This window comes from Pithys albifrons, chromosome 1 (genome assembly GCF_047495875.1).
Source record: "Pithys albifrons albifrons isolate INPA30051 chromosome 1, PitAlb_v1, whole genome shotgun sequence".
In the NCBI taxonomy this organism is placed as follows: domain Eukaryota; kingdom Metazoa; phylum Chordata; class Aves; order Passeriformes; family Thamnophilidae; genus Pithys; species Pithys albifrons.
In genome coordinates, this window is record NC_092458.1 from 34,252,223 (window position 1) to 34,272,498 (window position 20,276).

General features: G+C 39.8%; 1 protein-coding gene across 9 annotated transcripts in view; it reads right to left on the bottom strand.

Moving 5' to 3' along the window:
- MBNL2 (muscleblind like splicing regulator 2) overlaps positions 1–20,276 on the bottom strand; it is a 110,208-nt gene that overhangs the window by 12,554 nt on the left and 77,378 nt on the right. For 4 of the 9 annotated variants that reach the window (XM_071549299.1, XM_071549270.1, XM_071549279.1 and 1 more), the window contains 6 exons: positions 18,721–18,921; positions 17,308–17,571; positions 10,926–10,979; positions 10,101–10,254; positions 6,747–6,782; positions 5,292–5,386 (listed from right to left, as the gene is read on the bottom strand). In XM_071549299.1, the coding sequence (XP_071405400.1) occupies positions 5,292–5,386; positions 6,747–6,782; positions 10,101–10,254; positions 10,926–10,979; positions 17,308–17,571; positions 18,721–18,921 (804 nt within the window). The remainder of the gene's footprint in view (positions 1–5,291; positions 5,387–6,746; positions 6,783–10,100; positions 10,255–10,925; positions 10,980–17,307; positions 17,572–18,720; positions 18,922–20,276) is intronic. The other 5 variants (XM_071549326.1, XM_071549317.1, XM_071549307.1 and 2 more) reach the window with 5 other exon arrangements.

The window sequence follows — 20,276 nt, forward strand, 5'->3', positions numbered from 1 at the left end:
CTGAGCTTGAGGACACAGAAATGCTGGTGTCTTAACCCCCCATGACACTCAATGTGGTGATACAACCTAGTCAGTAAGCCAACAAAGCCTGCAGATCCTTTCATGTGATCACCCACATTTGCTCACCAGGCTTTTAGTACCATTTGGGCTAAGGTCTCCTGCCTGTCATCCAGCTCCTGGGTCAGAAGTAAGTGTGCATATTTGCCTGTAGGTCCTGTACTGCATCTGACAAGCTTGTGAAAATGTCTTGGACAACCTAGACATTCAAGGTTATCTTAGGACAGTCTTAAAATGTCACCAGACACACGTTTAGGCAACTGGACCAAGTGCAGTGAGACTTTTGAAGGACAAGCCAGACTGCACTCCAGACTTCATTTGACTGGACTGATAAACTTCAAAGTCTACAATAGGTACACTTAAACTTGTATCTTGCATGTAGACATCCACACTCAGACACCAACACTGAAGTGTTTTAATTTTGGGCTGAGTCCTAACCTTTTAATTATGGAAGGACTCACCAAGACATATGTAAAAATGAAACAGTAGTAAGGTCTTCTACATAGAAATTGAAAGATCTCCCAAGCAGGTGTTGTCATTACTTAAAATTGAACTTCAGCCTCAATATTCAGAGTAACACCTCCTCAAATAATTTTAGTGTAAATTATTCTCTGTTATTAAACCATCTTGGGCTTGCAGGGTAGAGAAGTCACATCTTTCTGCATTAGCAATAACATGAACATCACCTCCAAGTGGGCTCTATTTAATCTTTCCCCGTTTCTAATCCTGTATTTACTTATAAAGCAAATGGTAAAACAAGAAGAGAAACACACTTCCAAATAATTTTCCTTAAGTTCTATGGTTTTTATATCATTCTGAAACTACAGCACTGTACATTCTTAGCTTAAAATCATCAATAAATATTGCTCTTTACCTCTGCAACTACCTGAAAGGAGGTTGTAGCAAGGTGGGGGTTGGTCTCTTCTCCCAAGAAACAAGGAATAGGATGAAAGGTAACAGCCTCAAGTTGTACCAGGGGATGTTTAGATTGGATATTAGACAAAATTCCTTCATGGAAAGGATTGTCAAGTGCTGGAACAGGCTGTCCAATTCACCATCTCTGGACATATTTAAAAGACATGTAGCCACTGCACTTTGGGACATGGTTTAGTAGTGACCTTGGCAGTCCTGGGTTAATGGTTAGACTCAAAGATCTTAGAGGTCTTCTCCAACCTAAACAACTCTGTGATTTTACCTGTAAGTGAAGCTGAGCAGGTAAGGTTTCCTTGCTTACTCAAGTACTGCTACCCCAGTAGCTACAGGAGTAACAATTAAAAGCTTTGTTAAAATTCTCTGACGTGTATATTTACACACAAAGACTGCATTAATACTTTACATAAGATGTTTTACCTACCTCTGTCCACATGCATGCACTAGAGGGCGCCAGGACCGAACCCTCTGTATACATGCCCTAACTGCTTCTCACCATCATTTCACATTACTTGGAACTTTGCTCCAAGAAAAAGCTGTCAGAATCCCCAAACGACACCCAAACATAAGTTCACTAAGGATCTACCTCTGAAGCGCTATTAAGCAGCTGAGGTTTCAAGCTCCATTCTGGTGGGAACGGCTGGAGCAACTGTGAAAGGGGGGAAGAAGGAAAAGAGGAAGGGCTTCTCACCTGTGACCAGCTATGCTTCTGGACTCCTCATACACTTTTGGGTGTCCACCTGGCTTTCACTGAAAAGCTGAAGTCCATGCACTCCATAACCTCTCACCACAGCCTGGCAGCTAAAGTAAGCGGGGACACTCCCTGAAGTGATGTCCTAACACAAAAGCAACACCACCACCTCTTGTATCAACATAGTCAGTTTTTAATGGGGCTTTGCAAAACAGGGTCTGCTAAACCATTTTTGCTGCATCCTGTTTACATAGCACTGAGCCAAAGTGATCCTCTTCCTCTTTGAAGTATATGGCAAGAAAATGACTTTGGTTTTAAAACCTAACCTTTTTAAGTTAGAAAAGCATAAGATTCCAAATTCTCCATATATTATTAACTGCTGTCACCCTGCACAGATGTACTACAGTATAGCTTTTAACCCTACACAATATTCTCACATGCCCCGTGCCATACATGGTACACACAGTGCCCAGAGTTGCTGGCCAAGCATGACTGACTGTGTGTGTGTGTGTGTGTGTGTGTGTGTGTGTGTGTGAGTGCAGGTGCATTTTGGGCTGTTACTTGTGTTATTTTCTGAAAGAAAGGACATAAAGAAGACATGAGACACAGTGGTTTTTTTCCCCCCAAAATACAAGCTGACAGCACGTACTAAATAATTTACTGGACTCAACAGAGTTACTAGTTTTTTTCAGCCATAAGCTGAGACTCTAACTTTTGGCGTGTTGACTCTTCCCTTCTGCTGGTGCTTCAAGGGCACCAAGATCATCACACCCAATCCAGGGAAGACCAGACATCTTTCCCAACATCAAAATACTAAGTCAAATTATATTAAACTACAACTTTCTTTTCATGCCTAGCATTGTGAGTAGAAGTTGTGGGAGCTGAAATGGGACAGACTGAAGTCTTCAGGTTGTAAAATAAAGTATGGTAAAAACACCTGAAAGAGGAAGCTGTACCCCAGAAAAATGCAAAGCAGTATGGCACAGACCAGGAAAGGAAATTTTATCTAGCTGAGAATAAAGATGTCCTTTTCTGAAATACGTGGGAGAACTTAAATGCATACACGAGGACACCAAGAATGTTATGACCATGAACAAAGTCATGTTAATAACCAAGTTAAGAACCTGCGCCTGTTGTGTTTCTTGGGCTAAAGAAATATGAAAAGTTAGGGCCAGAGTTACTGTGTGACCTCTCCTAGTGTTGTAGGTTTGTTTCCAATCTTAGGAGGTTGTAAATAAACTGAAAATTTGGGATTTTTGTCTCTTATAAAGAAGAAGTAACTACTAACTACTTACCCTACTTTGAAATACAAGGTTTTTTTACAGTAGCTGTTCAAGACTCACAGTAACTAAAACAAAGATAAGGGAGAAAAACAGAGACAGCAATGGCACGTGCTACAGAAGTCAACAAGAACAGTGCTGGTGTAGAACTCATCTCCTACACAGGCAGTGGTGCAGAGCTTTGGTAACATACCCACGTTCCTTCCACAAGCAAGACAAAGAGGCAGGACTCTCCAGGGAAACTTACCCTGACCTAACGTGGACTTCTAGAAAAGCAAATGAACTGGATGCCAGACTGCCCAATGGCTGAAGTAAAATGAAAACCCATCCTCCTGTTAAACCATCCATTAATTTCAGCATGAAGTCGTATGTATATACACATACACAAATATATGCAACTAAATAAATAGAAACAGACACTTTCTATAACTCCTGTTTTATTTAAAATGCTCTAATCTTCCAGTGTAAACAATATCTTCATTGGGAAAGGAGAGGCTCTGCCTGCCATCCTGCTAGATGAGAAAGTGCATTAAGGCACACCTCTGTCCTCTCAGTGGCACTAGTTACTTTTGTGGAAGTGTTCCCATTAATTAAAAAAAGACTGCTTACTGGTCCTTTTGTAGGTATACATGTATTTATTTTACCTTCATCCACATTTAGCCCCTCTGGCGCTCAGGAGTGCAGGTGGAGAGCTGCCCTGGCTGCATTGCTGTGCTGATCCCCTCCCTAAACCACCCCATTTTCTCATAGGCCCTTGGCATCTTCAACTCACTTTGGGATCACAAAACTACACTGGATACCACCAAACAATTTTCTGATGCAGACACTGTTCTGTGGAAAGGACCATGAAATGCACCATTTGCCTGCTGCACTTTCATCCTTATTCCCAGCATTTTTTACGAGCTATTCTATCAGAGAAGTATGCACAGAAAAATAACCCACTTTTGCTGAAAATGCTAAAGCACAAATGCCACAATGTAGGCAAAAAAACCTTAAAGAAAAAAAAAGAAAAAAGAGAAAATGGACTTTTTGTGTTTCTTTAAGAAAGTAGGGTGTATTTCAGAGGTAGTATATTTTTCCTAAATTATTATAAATAAACTCTTGGAGCAATTTCTATTTTTCTATGGGATACTTAAATAGTTTTGTGAATTACAGTAAAAAAAAATAAACCTGTTGGTATAACATTATTAAGCAAAACATTTTCACTGATTTCTTTCTAAGCCCTTGGCAAGCAGAGGGAAATGAATCAACAGGCGAGTGTTTCTGCTGGGTCTGCAACAGCTTGTTAGTCTGTCCAGGAGCAACACAAGGAAAGGTGATGGGGACATAGCCCTTTGCTTTCTGCTGGTGAGCAAATCTGCTTGCTTCCTTCCTCTGTCTGACCTCTCAGAACCTGAGGAAAAACACCTCTCTGATGGAAGTGCCTGAGCATGGTCCCAAAGAAACAGAAAAGCCAGAGTGACCCAATGGCTGTGCAAATCCTTCTCCTGGCAGACGTCAGGCACATCGGGGTGGGACTCGCTACAGCCCCAGAGGAGTCAAAGCTACACACTAAGGGCTCCAATAGATATATCTTCCCTGGGAATCAGATCCTACAGGAGGAGAGGGAGACCCTACCAAAATGAAAACTGCCATTAACACAACAAACTGCAGAAGAAGAGGAGAACGTATCATCTTTCATAGCCTGCCTTGGCCAATAACCCTCGGGGCTCATTCTAACAACATCCTTCCTTAGGGAAATGTAATTCCCAGGTTAAAGATACACTTTCAAACAGAAAGCAGGCATAGTCATAAATCTCTTGAGTGCTGTTTAGTTCACTAGCATTTCCAGAAAACATTCCATTTCTTTCTATTCATTTTTTTCCAGATGCCTTGTTCTGCTTGTGATTTTCAACAGCTCCCATGCTTACAAATTAGTCACGTCCACACACCTCATGGAGAAGGCTACATAAACACATCTGAATGTTTGAAACCTGTGATGATCTTCCTTTTGAACTTAGGAGTTAATCATAGACTTTTGTAAGTAGTCCGGTACTACGGCGATTCTAACTCCAGCTGGGTTAATTACACAATAATTAGGTACAAACATCGCAACACAAAACACAGCTACATCATTATTTGCAACAAATGTTAACTCTAAATAAGTGCAACCTGTCCCACAAACACTTGCTATAAACGACTTAAAAATAAACGTAAAATTTGATGGGGTAAACACAGAAATTAAAAAAAAATTCTCTGGGAGAATTTTTTTTGTTAAAAAAAATTAAAATAAAAATCTCAGCACTCATTTAGAGTTCAGGATCTTGTGAAAGAAAGCTTTAAAAGGAGCAAACCTGATTTGCTGTGGCTGTTGCGGCGAAGGGAACACTTGTTGCAGGAGTTGTTGCTGCAGAGACAGTGGCGGCCGTAGCGTTGTGCATCATGGGTACTTTCAGGAGGGGAACCATGGAAGCAATGAACAGGAGGGTGCAGCATTATGGTAAGAGAAGTGGTATTTTTGGCATGGTGAATATCAAGAGCAGCAAGCCATCATCATGGGTTAAACCGGCAGATGGCATGCAATCACAGTGCAAAGCGAGAAAGCGTGGCGGAGAAATAAAAAAAAAGGGAAAATAGCTTATTACAAGTACAATTAAAGGAAGGTTGTCAACACACTCGGCGATTCCCAGAAAAAAAGAGTAAGGACCACTGAAAATGCGACTGTTGTCTCTAAGAAGAAGATTACTTGTGCAAATGAGGTTGTTACCAAAATAGCCCCTTAACCTGTGAATTGTGAAATTCTACTAAAAAAAACCCAGTGGTTTGAACTGGGAAGAAAACTGATCAATGTTTATCTTAATTTTTAAACACAATTAAAAATGAATTATTTCCATGTATCTTCGTTTTGAAGTAAACCAGATACCCGCTGTCTTCCTTTATAATCCAATTTATGCATTTTCTTCCTACTAGCACTGCAGAACTGCTTGACTTTATCAGAGTTAAATTACCATCTGCTTTGCAGCAAAAATTGGGAGAGGGATGATCATTTTCCTGATATAAATACTACTGTTTGATCTAAAAGAGCAAGATCGATTTTATGAAAGTCACTGCTTTTGCTCATTTTAAGAATGAATTTGAATCAGCATCTTCATTATTAACTTGATGTTTTAAAGTCTTGATATTTTAACTGTTTTGTCTGAATAGGCCCAAAAAACCAGAAGTAAAATCACTGGGATAGGGCTACAGAAGAAAGATTTCTGTCTTAGAGGCTGGGCTGTTACATTGCACTTGCACCTTGCATGCCCAAAATGTTAATCTCAAGCTGCAAATATATATATTTAAAGGAGAAGTGAGATTCGGATCATGAGTTTCAGCAGAACCTCTGTGGATCAAAGTAGGCATTTCTGGGAAACGCTGATAAAACTTTCTAACACACAGCAAAGGAGAAATAGGCACACCACTATGAAACTTTAAAACACTGATGAAAATTTGCTGGCTTTTTCCAGTATTTTATGATTTTATAGTACTAGCCAATATAAAATATAAAGAGAAATAAAACTTTGAAAACTGAAAAGCAGACTGGAATTCATGATATTATGCTTTTGCAGTGTAGTTGTTATAGCAGGTGATATCATGTCTAAACTGCAGCTTTCATCTACAAATCTAAACACCCTGCAAAGTCAACCAGAAGGACAAGTGAACCTTTAATTCTAGTCAGTGTCTAAATCTCACCTAGGATTTTTGAAACAAGTGAATATACATCATATACAGTACAAAAAAAGAGATCAATAAAGAAATTTGGAACCTACCAATACTGGTAGCGGGTGTCATGCACAAAACTGACCCTGCGTGTCATGCAATGATAGGTGAAAAAAGTGGATAAAGGGAAGAAACAGGTTAGCTGTTTAGAGTTAACATTCAAAGTGAGATTCAAGCATAACCACAGAGAAGTAAGTTAGTTAAATGAAACTGTAAGGTCATTCATAGTTTTGCTTTAAGACAAAAAGGTGATTATGTTCTTACTAAACTCCTGAATATACTGTGTGATTTTTGGCATGTTTCTGTGCATATTCAAGATACTTCATAAAAATTTTTACTTATTAGTTTTATCGTTTCACATAGTACTTCTGCAACAACAGGTTTTTGTTTATAGAAATGTCTTTGGTTAAAGGTCACGGTACTTGGGAATTTTAGAACTCATTGCATAATTCAGACAGCTCAGTGTTGCACAGATCAACATTCACCAACTTTCTGACATGCGGCAGAGAAAGAAGTTAAAATGGAATTAAAATAATATTATTCTGCAGGGGCTTTGCCAAATTTGCCTTTGATGTTAATGTACCCATTCTTAACACAACACTGGAGGTGGAGCGGTGCTTCTGAAGAAAATAAACACTACTTTGACAATTCTCCAAGCTAAACACTACAAAATGTTTAACATTCCAGCAGAAGGCTCCCAGCATACCTCAGAGATGCTGTGGAAGGACTGCTTGCCTGCCATAGAGTTTAGTTTTGGAGTCTAGTCCATCTTTAACCTTTCTGTAATGACCAACTGAAAAAGAAGATCAGCATATTTTCAGTACATACAGCAAGCTAGTGAAGGCAAGCAGGGAAGGAGACTAATCCCAGGTACAGGCATATTTGATACAAAGTCAAATATGCTTCCTGTGTTCCTGCTTAATTACTACCGCAGCCCCTTATCGGACCCTTACAGTACTGGTTAATGGAACTATGAATGACCTTACCCAAGAACAGTCCCCAGAGAACACACAAAGTTCTTCCTCTAGAGGCTATAGAAACACTAACAAACAGCAATGGGAAGAGAGAAAGATCTGTTGTTTTTAAGATCATTCACCAAACAATAAGAAGGTGACAAAACAGTCAAACTGATGTAAAACAAAGTGCAGAACTTCTGAGGTAAGCCATGCTAAGTCAAGCCCCACACTTTTTATTAGGGGAGCCAGTGGTTAATAGAGCAGAGAAGTTATATAAAACAATTAAGTTTTATATATAATCCAGCAGCAAAACTTGTTTTAAAATTTAACACACACAAACACACACACACACACACACACACACACACACACACACAGAGATGGAATACATTTGAAAATTATACCAGTTTAGAAAATACCACATAATCATTTAAAATGCAACAGATAATGTCATGCATTGCTCCTTAGACCTGGGTAGCATGACAGTCCTTACACCCATCAAATCCAATCTTCCCAGGAAATGTGGGAATATCAGATGTAGCATCTTTAATGGAAATCTCATGGCACCCCCTCATATGGAGAGGGTTCCCTTTTCCCAACCTCCTCCCACACCACACTCCTCTCTAATATCCTTCCTAGGTGCTGATGGTGTTTCAAAAGAGCAGGAGGTTCATCACTTTGAGAAAGGTTTTCTACTCTGGGGCTTGAGCTCCATCTGTTCTGCTACATTATACCTCTTTTTTTTTCATGCACTTGTTTTGGGGCTTGCCAACAACCTGGCCCTTAAGGTTTGGTTCCAAGATCCACCCTTCCTACCATTACAAATTTGTCAGATAAAACTATAATTACAACCATTAGTTGGAAAGAGGGACAGACAATAAAAAGTACAAAAAGTGAGCTACTTAAGGAAGCATGAACTCTCCAAAAGTCTGAGAAATATCCAAATGCTCTTTCACTGAAAAAGGTTTAAACGACTGTATTTTCCATAGTTAATTTGAAGTACTTGGCAATTGCAAACTATAGCAATAAGCCCTGAAAGGAGTGCTTAAGAAGGAAAAATGCCTACTGTGCTACAAATTCTCAGGGTTTCAATGTAAAATAGATTTGTAGAATTTCTGTATGTTTCTAAGCACAGGGCAGTCTTCCATTCACGTCCAAATAGGCGGCCTCACAATTTTTTTTTTTCCAAACACTCCCATAAATGTCAGTGTATTTTCTGCCACAGATATTCTGGTGCATCAATGTGCTAAAAATACGGCATGCTATAATTTACTATTATAAATACGGGGGCAGGCTCTAAGGTTGTTACTGAGGCCTTACAGAAAAATTCCATGAAGTCAAAGCCATCTGTGTTTGTTTTTATCTTTAAAAACATATGTGAATGCTGATAGATTGGGAAATCATCATGTGTTGCATTTCATTCCTTGTTTAACTGACATTATTTCTATACACTAAAATAACATTGATGAAATGTCAAATGCATTTGCAAACACGTAGTTTTAAATGATTCTGGAAGTTCACACTGGATAACATTCTGATACTGAAATACATTATTAGTTAATTATGAATGAAATCACAGAATTCCTTAGGCAGGATATTTACCTTTGGGAAGTTTGGAGTGGGGGTGACTGACATAATTTAGAGGGTTATGTTGTTAACTGTTTAAACAAGCACCTAGCACATTCCTTCTCTCACAGTGTTAAAGAGAAGCACTGCCACCAGCCATGGTGCAGTTCAAGCCATCTCTGAATGCTCTCATTTTTACAGAGTTACAAGCACTGAAAAACAAGTTGCATTCACTCATCTTCAGATCATCCCTATGAGGAATTACAACCCCAGCTAGAAGCTTCAAATGCCAGGAAAGTTCTGGTGGTCTTCCAAAATGAGAACCACGAAAATGCATCGGAAGCCTCAAAGCTCTTCAGTGCAGCTACAGGGAGCAACGTGTTTTGCCAGTGCTTCCATGCAGGTATTCACTGGAAGGTTATAGCTGGTGTTCCCCTTCTCAGGGTGTACATATGTGGCTGGGGCAATCCCCACAGCTGCAAAACTACAGCTGAGGGAGCAGGAGGATGCTGTGGCATCTCCGGAGTGTGATGTTTTTCCCAGCATTTTTGTTAGTGGAACTTTGCCCTCTCGTCTCCTAGGTGTGTGTGCTGGCAGATACAACTCAAAATCCAGGCAATTTAAGGAAGGAAAAAAGCGGCAAACTCTGGACAGTGATGAGCAAGGCTGTGAATGTGCAAAAACACAGCTTAATGGCATGTTGAAATTTCTGCTTGAATTTTCGTCCTTTGCAAGAGGAATTAAAATAACGTGCAATTGTCCTTGTAGACTTCACCACAAGTGAAGGGGCAGGGAGCAAACCAAACCCTTCTCTTAAGTGCAACTGCCTGACACGGAGCTACCTGAGGAACACAAAATTGGTTCAGTGCGGGTATAACATACCTGTTGGGATAAACGCTGCATGTTGCTGCAACTGAGCATTGGCAAGAGCCTGTTGATAGTGCAAGACACTGGGATTGAAAACAGCACTGGCACCATTGCTTTTTTCAAGTGCTTGTCTCTTTGGTAAAGGGTGAAGAACACCAGGAGGAAAGGCCTGTAAATAAGAGAGTTAGTTAAAATGGTGCCATTTTTAAGGTGTTGTCTGTAACATATACATAAATACAAAAACTTAGTATTTTTTAAAGCAGCTAAAGATGCCTCGCCATGCATATTAACCCAAAGCACAGCAATGTAAAATGAGTGAAATTTTGTTACTGATAGCAAAAGCATGGTACTATTAACCTAAAACTGTAGCAGCACAACTACTGAAAAGAAACGTTTGCTTTAAAGCAACAAAAATGGCATTGCCTTTAAGTAGATTTTCAAATATTACAGGGAGAAAAAACCACTTGTGTTTCATTGCCAAGTATTTTCCTTTTCTTTTTAAATTTAAATATCATTTCCTATTATTATACAGATTAATGGATTATGTTAAGAGTTTTCAATTACAAAAGCAGTTTTATCTCAATTCAACTTTTCATGAGAGATTTAAAAAAGATGAAACTGTGTTAGGAACCAAACTAAATAGTCTGCGGTTTATTACGTATGAGAATGAAATGGATAAATAGAGCTTCCGGTAAATTAACGAGTATGTGAAATCATTTCCGGTTGATGTTCGAAAAGTAAAGCGATACAAATTTCATTAGTTGCTTCTCTGAAGGAAAAAATAAAATAAAATAAATCAAAAAAGCTACATGCAAAGCAAAAGGTGAAAGGTCAAAGTACCAGGTCTACAGTTGCTTCGAGAGGTCGCTTCATTGCTTTGGCAGTCGACTGAGTCTTTTAATAACAGGCAGCGAGCACATGATGGCAGTGGCCAATGGGAGTCAAGCGAATTAACATACAGGTAAACAGCAAGCAGAGGTGCATCATGGGAACGGCATTGCATTTGTGGATAGGTGAGAAGGAAAAAAATATTCTGAATGCAATATACAACATACAAAACACTAGGCATGCACAACAACAAAAATGTCTTCTAAAGAAATGAATATTACATTTTGAATTAGTACCGAAGCAAAAATGCATCTACTATACCTTAGTTAAAAGCATATAAGAGAGTAAAATATAGATGTTTGAAATTCAGGAAAGTTGAGTAAAACAGCAGCTTGCAGACACTATTAAGCATCATATAAACACTTCACAGAGATGCAGAAAGTTTTAAGGATATGCCTATAAGAATTCCTGATAAGTTAGTTAAGTCACATTTTTAACTGGGAAAATCAATTTGAGAGGCTACATTTTCAAATACAAAGCACTAGTGACAGTTGGAATGCATTATGAATGCGTTAACATCAGTGCTTACAAGGCAAGGGTCTTTTAATTTAGAGAAGTGAATCATTCAATGGATTTGGGATTCAAAATGAGACAGGTGCTCGTTTGCCAATACGAAACAGAGAATGTCACATGACTAGTTACACTAACTTATCATTAATTCCTTTTTTTTTCCTCCTACAGCTGGGTCATTCTTGTAGATTTTTTTTCCTTGTAACTTACCACATTACATTGAGAGGGAAACAAATCTTTCAGAATTGAAAATCATACTTTGTAAACTTTGCTACAACCCTCAGTACTGGAGGAGCAGAGAGTAAAAATACTGCTCCCAGCTCACAAGCGAACATTAACATAAGAGTTATACTAGTCCAGCGTCATTAAATTTTTAAAAGAAAGTATTTTGGCAGAGTACATAGGTATATACATTTATGTATACTTTAATAATAAGATCAAACTTATAGCTGATATGATGGCATTCTGTAAAAAAATTTCTCATATAAAATATTAATTTCAAGTTTTATAGTGTAAATAATTCTTATAAACCTTTAAAAAGGAAAGAAAAATTTACTTCGAAATCAAAATTGTTACTTTTGTTTTTTAAATACAGGCTGTTATTTAGCTCTTTTTAGAATATGCAGATTATGTCAACCTTGAAATCAGTATGTGGAAATAGGGAACAAAAGTGAGGGGGGGGGAAAGAGGATGAGGCACAAAATACCCAGTGGCAACAGGGTATTTTGCAGGATAGACCTAATTCTGCTTATTCCTTATTCCCATCTTTGTTGCATGAGTCTTCTCAATGCCATCCCCATCTCTCCTTCAGCACTTTTCTGGATTACATACCCTGATCTACAGGATCTGCGCATCTGTCTGTGGCCAAGACCCAGACTTAACAGGAAACATCTGTTGCAAAATGAGAATCTGGACTAATTTCTGTCTAAGCAGGGCTCTGTCCAGCCAAGGTATGATGCTCCCCACAGGCACCACTGCAGAGGACATCACTCTGCCTGCACGGGGCACAGCCTCGGATTCACTCTGCCTGCAGCACGGACTGAAGACTACACAGAGCTGAAGCAGAACAATTGAATTCAGCACTATGCAATGATGAAGTACACAAATACAGATCAACATCATTAAGAGTATAGCATTTCAGTTAATTACCTTACCTGATCTCACTTGGTAACTTATTAACTCTCTCTGTTTATTATTGCTTTTCTCCAATTCTTCTCTCTTCTGAACCTCACCTCTCTACTTTGAAGTTTTTTGCTAGCTCTCCTCTCATCTTTCACAGCAAGTTCAGCCTCACAGTTTTCCCAACTTGAAGGCTTTAACTTGATCTGTTCCTAAACCTACTCATCAACCTCATGTCCATGCAGTCTCCCACTCTTTTCAGGCCTTCAAACTGCTCATTTTTCTCTTCAACAGTCATATTTTCTTTTGTATCATCCTGATAGTAAAATCTCCTTTGCCTATTTCTGTTCCATCAGGTTATATCCTGTTTAATATTTTATTTCCTACATAACTAACAATGAATAAAATCAATAGCTACAGGTTAGGGAGGAAAAGGCTATGGAAAGGAAATAAAGATAATAAAAACTATGAAAGGTCCAAGGCACAGTATTTGTCTGCCATATGTCGCATGTCACGATACGTTATAATGTCTACTGGAATACGAGTAAGACACACAGCAATGGCCTTCATGGATATGCAAGGACCTCTTGACTAAATTCAAACGCAAGAAGGAAAGCGCACAAGAGGTGGGAGCAGGAACAGACAGCTCAGGAGGAACAGGGACACAGCCTGAAACACACAGGGATATGTTAGGAGAGTTGAAGAGTCTGGAGTTGAATCTGGCAAGGGATGTGAAAAACAATGAGAAGGGCTTCTCCAAGTGGATGAGCAACAAAAAGAAGACTAGGGAAAATGTGTTTCCACTGCTGAATGGGGCAGGCAACCTGGTGACACAGGACATGGAGAAGGCTGAGGTTCTGAAAATACTTTCTACCTCAGTCTTTACTGGTAAGACTGGCTACTGGGAGACCAGTGGGAAAGTCTGAAGTGAAGAAGATTTACCCTTGGAGGAGGAGGATCAGGGCTAGAGAACATTTAAACAAGCTGGATGTACACAAACTCACAGGAACTAACAGAATGCTCCGATGGGTGCTGAGAGAGACGGCCAATGTCACTGCAAGGTTACTCTTCATTATCTTTGAAAGATCCGAATGACTGAGGGAAGTACTCCAAGATGGCAAGAAAGTAAATAACACTCCTATCTTCAAAAAGATCAGGAGGGAAGGTCTGAGGACTGACAGATTGGTCAACCTCACCTCAGTCTCTGGGAAGGCAATTGAGCAAATCCTCCTGAAAACCATCTGCAAACATATCAAAGCCAAGACAGTGATGTGAAATAGTCAGTGTAGATTTGTAAAGGGGAAATGGTGCTTAACCAGCCTGATAGTCTTCTGTGATGAAACTGGCGTGGTGGGTGAAGGGAAAGCAAAGGATGTTGTTTCTCTTGACTACAGAAAGGTTTTCAATGCCCTTTCATCCTCATAGACAACCTTATTTAGTATGGGCCAAATGGGAAACAGGTGGACTGACAATTGGCTCAACTGCCAGGCTCAGAGGGCTTTGATCAGCAACACAGGGCCCAGCTGGAAGCCAGTCACCCATGCCATAAAACTCAGGAGTGGTGGATACACAAAATAGATGTGCTGCCGCTAAGAGGGACCTAGAAAGTCTGGAGAAATGGGCACAGAGGAACTTCACTAATTTCAGTGAAGAAAAATACCAAGTCTTGCACCTGGGGAGGAACAACCCCAGGCACCAGTACATGCTGTAGGCCATCAAGGTTTGGCAGAAAAGACTGTCAAGACCCTGGTGGACACCAAGCCAAAAATGCACCCTCACAGCAAAGGCAGCTGATGGCACGCTGGGCTGCATTAGGAAGACCATCACCAACAGGTGGAGAGAGAATCCTTCCCCTCAGCTCAGAGCTAGTGAGGCCACATATGGAGCATGATGTCCAGCTCTGGGCACCCCAGAAAAAGAACAGTATGTATGTACTAGAAAACAGACTCCATAAAGGGTCCCCAAAATGATGAAAGGACTGCAGCACCTCTTTCCTGGGGAAAGGCTGAGAGAACTGAGACTGTTCAGCCTGGAGAAGACACAGGGGTAATCTCATCAATGTATACAAACACCTGATAGCAGGGTAAATATGGACTCAAGACTCTTTTCAGTGGTGCCCAGTGACAGGACAAGAGGCAATAGGAACAAATGTAAATACAAGAAATTCTTTTTAAAATGTTAAGATTTAAAAAAAAAGTATTTTTACTCTAAGTATGGAGCAGGCTGTCAAGAGAAGTTGTGGAGTCTCCATTATTGGAGACCTTAATAAGCCAAATAGGTATGTACTGAGCACTCTACTCTAGTTCATCCTGCTTGAGCAGGGTAAATAGGTTAGGTGCTCTCCAGAGGTCCCTTCCAACACCCACTATGAATTCACATCTCATTTAGGCTGTCTTCAGTGATGTTTTATGCTCTTTGACATGCCATATGAATATTTGGGGCTACCCAAGGACAATGACAGGTAACACTGTCTTCTAATGCATTTTCACATTTAACCCACATGTACCTCTCTACGGTGTCATTCCCCTTTCTTTTTACTTCAAATGATTACGTCACCTAATATATCTGAGTAAAAATTTCTAAACCTTAGTGTACAGAAACAAAGACAGTATGTTTTCTGCAAAGCTGCGGAATGCAGAACTCACTGACCTTCAACAGCCTCACCAGCTTTGCCTACAGTGCTCCAGTACTATGAACAACTCTCACCTGTATGAGTACCCTCTGAACAGAGCAAAGCAGTAGGCTCCCCTGGGAAGGAAAACCTCTTGGACACAATTTCAGCCTGAGAGCAACTTGTAAGTGAACCCTACAGGTAAGTAATTGTATTCTGCCTTTTGGTCTCTAGATCCAACTGAGTAATCTTGGTTATTGTTGGGTGGGCTTGCAGACATGTAAGGCCATTTCTACCACTTTTTTGCTGCTATTGCCATTCTGGCAATTTTTTATTCACTCTGAGTATTTCAAGTCTGTATTAACAAAAAAAGATGAATTGTAAAGAATTGTTTACTAGTCTAAGTATGCCATTAGAATATTTTGTATGTGTTTTTCTGCGAAAAGTTACCCTGAATTACAGGTCCCTGATGTCTTCTCCAGTGACATTAGTCTGCTAGCATTTCAAATCTGTGTTTCCAAAGAAGCTTTGTCTTGCTTTGAGGCTAATGCAACTCCAATTAAGGCTTATTTAAATTCACAGAATCTACACACAATCATTACTGTAGTGCAAAAAAATTAATCCACTCATCTCTCTCCTTTCTTCTCTAGTATACTGCATAGAAATACTACACTCTCCAAATGAACAATAACTATTGCACAACAGAAGCTAATCAGAATAAAAACTCAATCTTCTTTGCTTTAATTTCCAGATGGTATTTAATTTCTGCAAGCACAGGAAACTTTAACTAAAAATCATCCAATTTGAAACAGAGACTGTTAGACTATTAGAGAAAGAATACTAAAACTTAAGAAATATTCTTCTTTTTGGTGGTTTATGTTCTTGCATAACTTACCCTCTGCCCCTCAAAAAGGTCTGGTCTTTGCTAATTTGCTAAATACAATAGCTTGGGGTAGTTATATACTGTACTGTATTGTGTTTCTGGTAGGCTTTTTACCCAGAGAATAACTGTATTGTCTATAACCACTGTATGCACTGCCCACAAGTCCACAAACCACATCTGCTTAATTATTCGTCCACTGCCAGCAGTGAGGACAACAACTCTCTGATTTGCTGCCAGCAGTTTTGTCTCCCAAGTCAGATCCTGCATGTTCGATTTATTGATCAATACCACTCTATATTTATTAGCTTTCCTGGTAGCAACTCTAAGATGGATCCAAACCTGGTAAATGGATGGGCTGACTTGTCTGAACAGTTTTAAGTAAGAGGTTAAAATATCAGAAAATAAAAGCCCTCAATACCTTTTCTTCTGACGGTAGCTGCAATGTTTTTTCTTAATGATTTCCCTTTTAGTTTACTACTTTTAAACCTCATGATTCAAGTGACTGGCCCACGATAGTGGGAGAGCCAATAAGTCTCTAGGCATCTAAGCAAAGTTTAAAAAGGTATAGTCAACACTTTCTAGTCTTTGGAGATAGTGGTATATCTACGGAGGGCAATTCTTTTTCATCCTGACAGGCACCAATGGTAGATCAGAGGAGTATGCTGGTTTTCTTCCAGTCCCTATACAGTGAGACCAAGGTGGACACCTATCTGTCTGACTGCTAACGTGGAGTACGTTGAATCTCAATGCAGGTTTCTGTTCCACTACTGATCTCTGAGGCAAACACTCTCTTTGCTTTTCTTCCTTTTCTTCCAAATTTCCACATGCATATCTGTCATCAAAGAGCTAAAACAGCATATGTGTCCCTGTTTTGGGAACACTGAAGCTTATCAGTTTTATTTCTGTTTGGAAACACTAGGGGCAAATTTTACATATAATCAAGGCAGAGAACAGTAGTGGTATAGAGTGTCATTTGCTTCACTGTCTTGAAGAGAAACATAGCATTAAAATAAGGGCATAAAGAAAAAAAGTGCTTCCTCCCATCAAGCAATAGTAATAATTTTATAAATTCTTATCTTTTACCAAAATAAAAAAATAAAAAGAAAAATTTTAAAAAAGAGGCAAAGGAGAAAAGAAAGTATAAGCAAACAGCATTAAATTGAAGCAAAATAGGGATTAAAAAAAAGGCAGCCGCATATGCCAGCACTTACCATCACAGTCGCAGCTGCCGCAGCTGCCTGGGCTGCCACTGCAGCCTGGTTGGCTTGGTGTTGCGCCGCTTTGATTTTGGCCTGCAAATGTGCAGGAGGGTGAAAATATTTGCATTTCTCCCTCATGCAACGACCTTTTATGTAATCCATACACACGGTTACGGTGTTGTCGTTTGTGTCAATCATTGTGCTGTCTGCCGGATGCGCAAAGCGGCAATCAGTCTCTCCACGTGCACAGTTTCCCCGCTGGAACTCCCTGCACACCTACGTGCAAAACAACACACGTTGCAGGGGTAGAGCTCAGTGCAACGTGAAAGGGCAAGGAGAGCCCCGCGCCTCCAAAAGATAGACCTGCCCCTTGCCCCAGTTAGTTCGAGTTTCAGAGTGAATTCAATTTAATAAACCCTTCATCTTCTGGTGGGAGAGGGAAATGCATCTATTTTACCCTTACGTGCTTGGCTCCTCAGGTAGGTCTGCAGTACAGCAGCTAAATGAACTTGTCATGCAACAGAAGCATTCCCAAATTCTTCCTGCTTAGAAAACAGCTGAGAAGGATACTTACTGAAGCAACTACCCCTACAAAACTATCTGGGAAAAACAAAATATTTGGTCCCTTTCTGACTACACTTCTTATTCTTGCAGGTTGACTGGTAGGGAAGGAGTTCCTCTAGCTGAAAAAGTTAGGAAAGATATACATCAGATGCATTGTATTTTTTATGAAGTCTACAAACAAAATTGAGAGCCTTCTCAAAAATAATTTTCAAATACAGGCAGAATGAACACACTGACTTTCCTAAGAAGAAACGTGCTGTAGACACTAGTGCTTAGGCTTTGGGGACAGGACGTTCACTTCTGCAAGAGGCATTTGGCCTTCCTGTGTACTTGGATCACAGATTCCACTGAGTCCAGCCATGCAGAGATCCATCAACACCCGGGGGCTCTGCACATAGCTGAGGGCTTGTTCCTTCCACCTGCTGCAAGGCTGGTAACATTCAACATGTCCATTTGCAGCTCAAGGCTGAAGGGCACCATTCCCCTAACATCAGTCCATAAGGCTATAAAATTCCCTCAGCATCAGTGCAGACAAACCAAGACAGAATTAATACTGAAATAAAAAAATGTGCTTGTTAGATATTTCATCAAGGCATGTATAACTGAGGTATTTTGGAGATGATGAACTTTAAGAAAGATGAAAATTCATGATGTGTGTGTATTAAATTTAAGCAAAGGCACTACCTTAAAAATAACAATGTTTAATTACTACTGGCTGCAAGTGCAGAAATCCTGTCTGGTTATAAATTTTTTATCTGCAGCACTGAATTTAAACCCTGATTCTAAACCAACAGTTTTTCCCTCAAGGATAACACAGCCTAACAGACGATGTATTTCTAGTCATGGTGGTGTCTACAGTACCTCCAGTTTATCAGTCCTGAGGAGTTTCTGAGTAGCAGTTGAACTGGGGACTGAAACCGGTGGACTTCCAGGAACAATGACAGGCGGCGTGGGTAGGATCTCAGTCGGGACTAAGCCAACTCCCGGTGTTACTGGCGTTAGGTAAGGAGCAAAGCTAATAGCCGTGTTCGTTCCTATTGTGGGACCCACTGGAAATGTGGGCTGCAAAAGGAAAACACAGACCAAGATGAAAAAAAGCCCCTTAATCAATAGCTTACTAGCTTGTCTTTTGCTTGTTCTTTCTTCCACTGATTAATTTTCTTAATGAAAAAGTTTCAAACAGCTGATAAAACACACAGCATACTCTCTTTTAATCATGTAACGCATTGGAGCAGCACACAAAAAACTGCCTTTGTAACGCTAGTATTGGAGAACAGTCTGCTGGGGCAAAGGAAGTCATACTTCGAACGTGAATCTCCATGGAGGTCCAGCTTACATTGCAGGCTTATTTACACATCTAAATGTAGAAATAACATAGACTTTATTGCTTTTTCTCAATACCTGTTTTCCTTAGGAAAACAGGCTATTTTTCAAAGTACCAGATTTCATAGGTGAAGCGCTATTAACTATATTAAAGCCGTATTTCTAATAAGAGTATACACAATGAGGTCTTTGGCATGAAACTTCCATCTGTTTGCATACTGTATTCTGCCACCTCCTGCAATTATATGTTACTGTGGCTCATACACTGGAAAAACTCACTTTTGCAAATGTTTGTGTGCTCAGCTGTCAACTAGTGGCAAGCAGAATAAATATTATAATCTCAGTTGGACACAATATTTAGAAAGGGATTATTCAGGCTTAGCTAGAGTTCATCATATGAAAAACTTTGATTGGAGGGAATGATATGGGTTTAAAAATCTTGCTTCATGCCTGCCTACAGTGAGTCAGTGAAGTCAGGACCAGAAGAAGGAACACTTGTGTGATGCTAAAGCAGCCCTGATGAAGCAGAATAGTGAGTTTGTTACCACCAGCTCCACAGGGGGTGGAGGCAGAACATCACCATGGTCAGACCACACTCAGACCTGGAGAGTGCCTTAGTTCTGCAGAGCTGATGTTTACCTCAGAGACTGAAGGTGTAACTATAAATGAGGAAAAACTATGCAAAAAACAGGACACATCTCAGATTAGCTTTGACCAAAATTAAGTTTCCAAGTAAACCAGCAGCTAGAAACGTAACAGCGTAACACTATGACTTCAAAACGTAGTAACAACAGGAGGAATGTCTTCCTCATTAAGGGCGCCTGCACAACATTCAGCACACAGAAGATATTCAAGAGAAAGCACAGGTGTTAGAAGGGGTTTTTTTCCCTGTTTTGTTTTGGGTTTGTTTGTTTGGTTGTTGTTTTTTTTTTTCCTTCTGGAACAGTTATAAGTGAATGTAACTAAGATGCTTTGAGCATGCAGATTAACCAGGATAACAAATTGAATGGAAATGGCATCTACCCGCCCTAGAGAGTTAGAAGTATATAATGCTGTGTTTTTATCAGTGATCAAAACTGCTTGATATCAAGCAA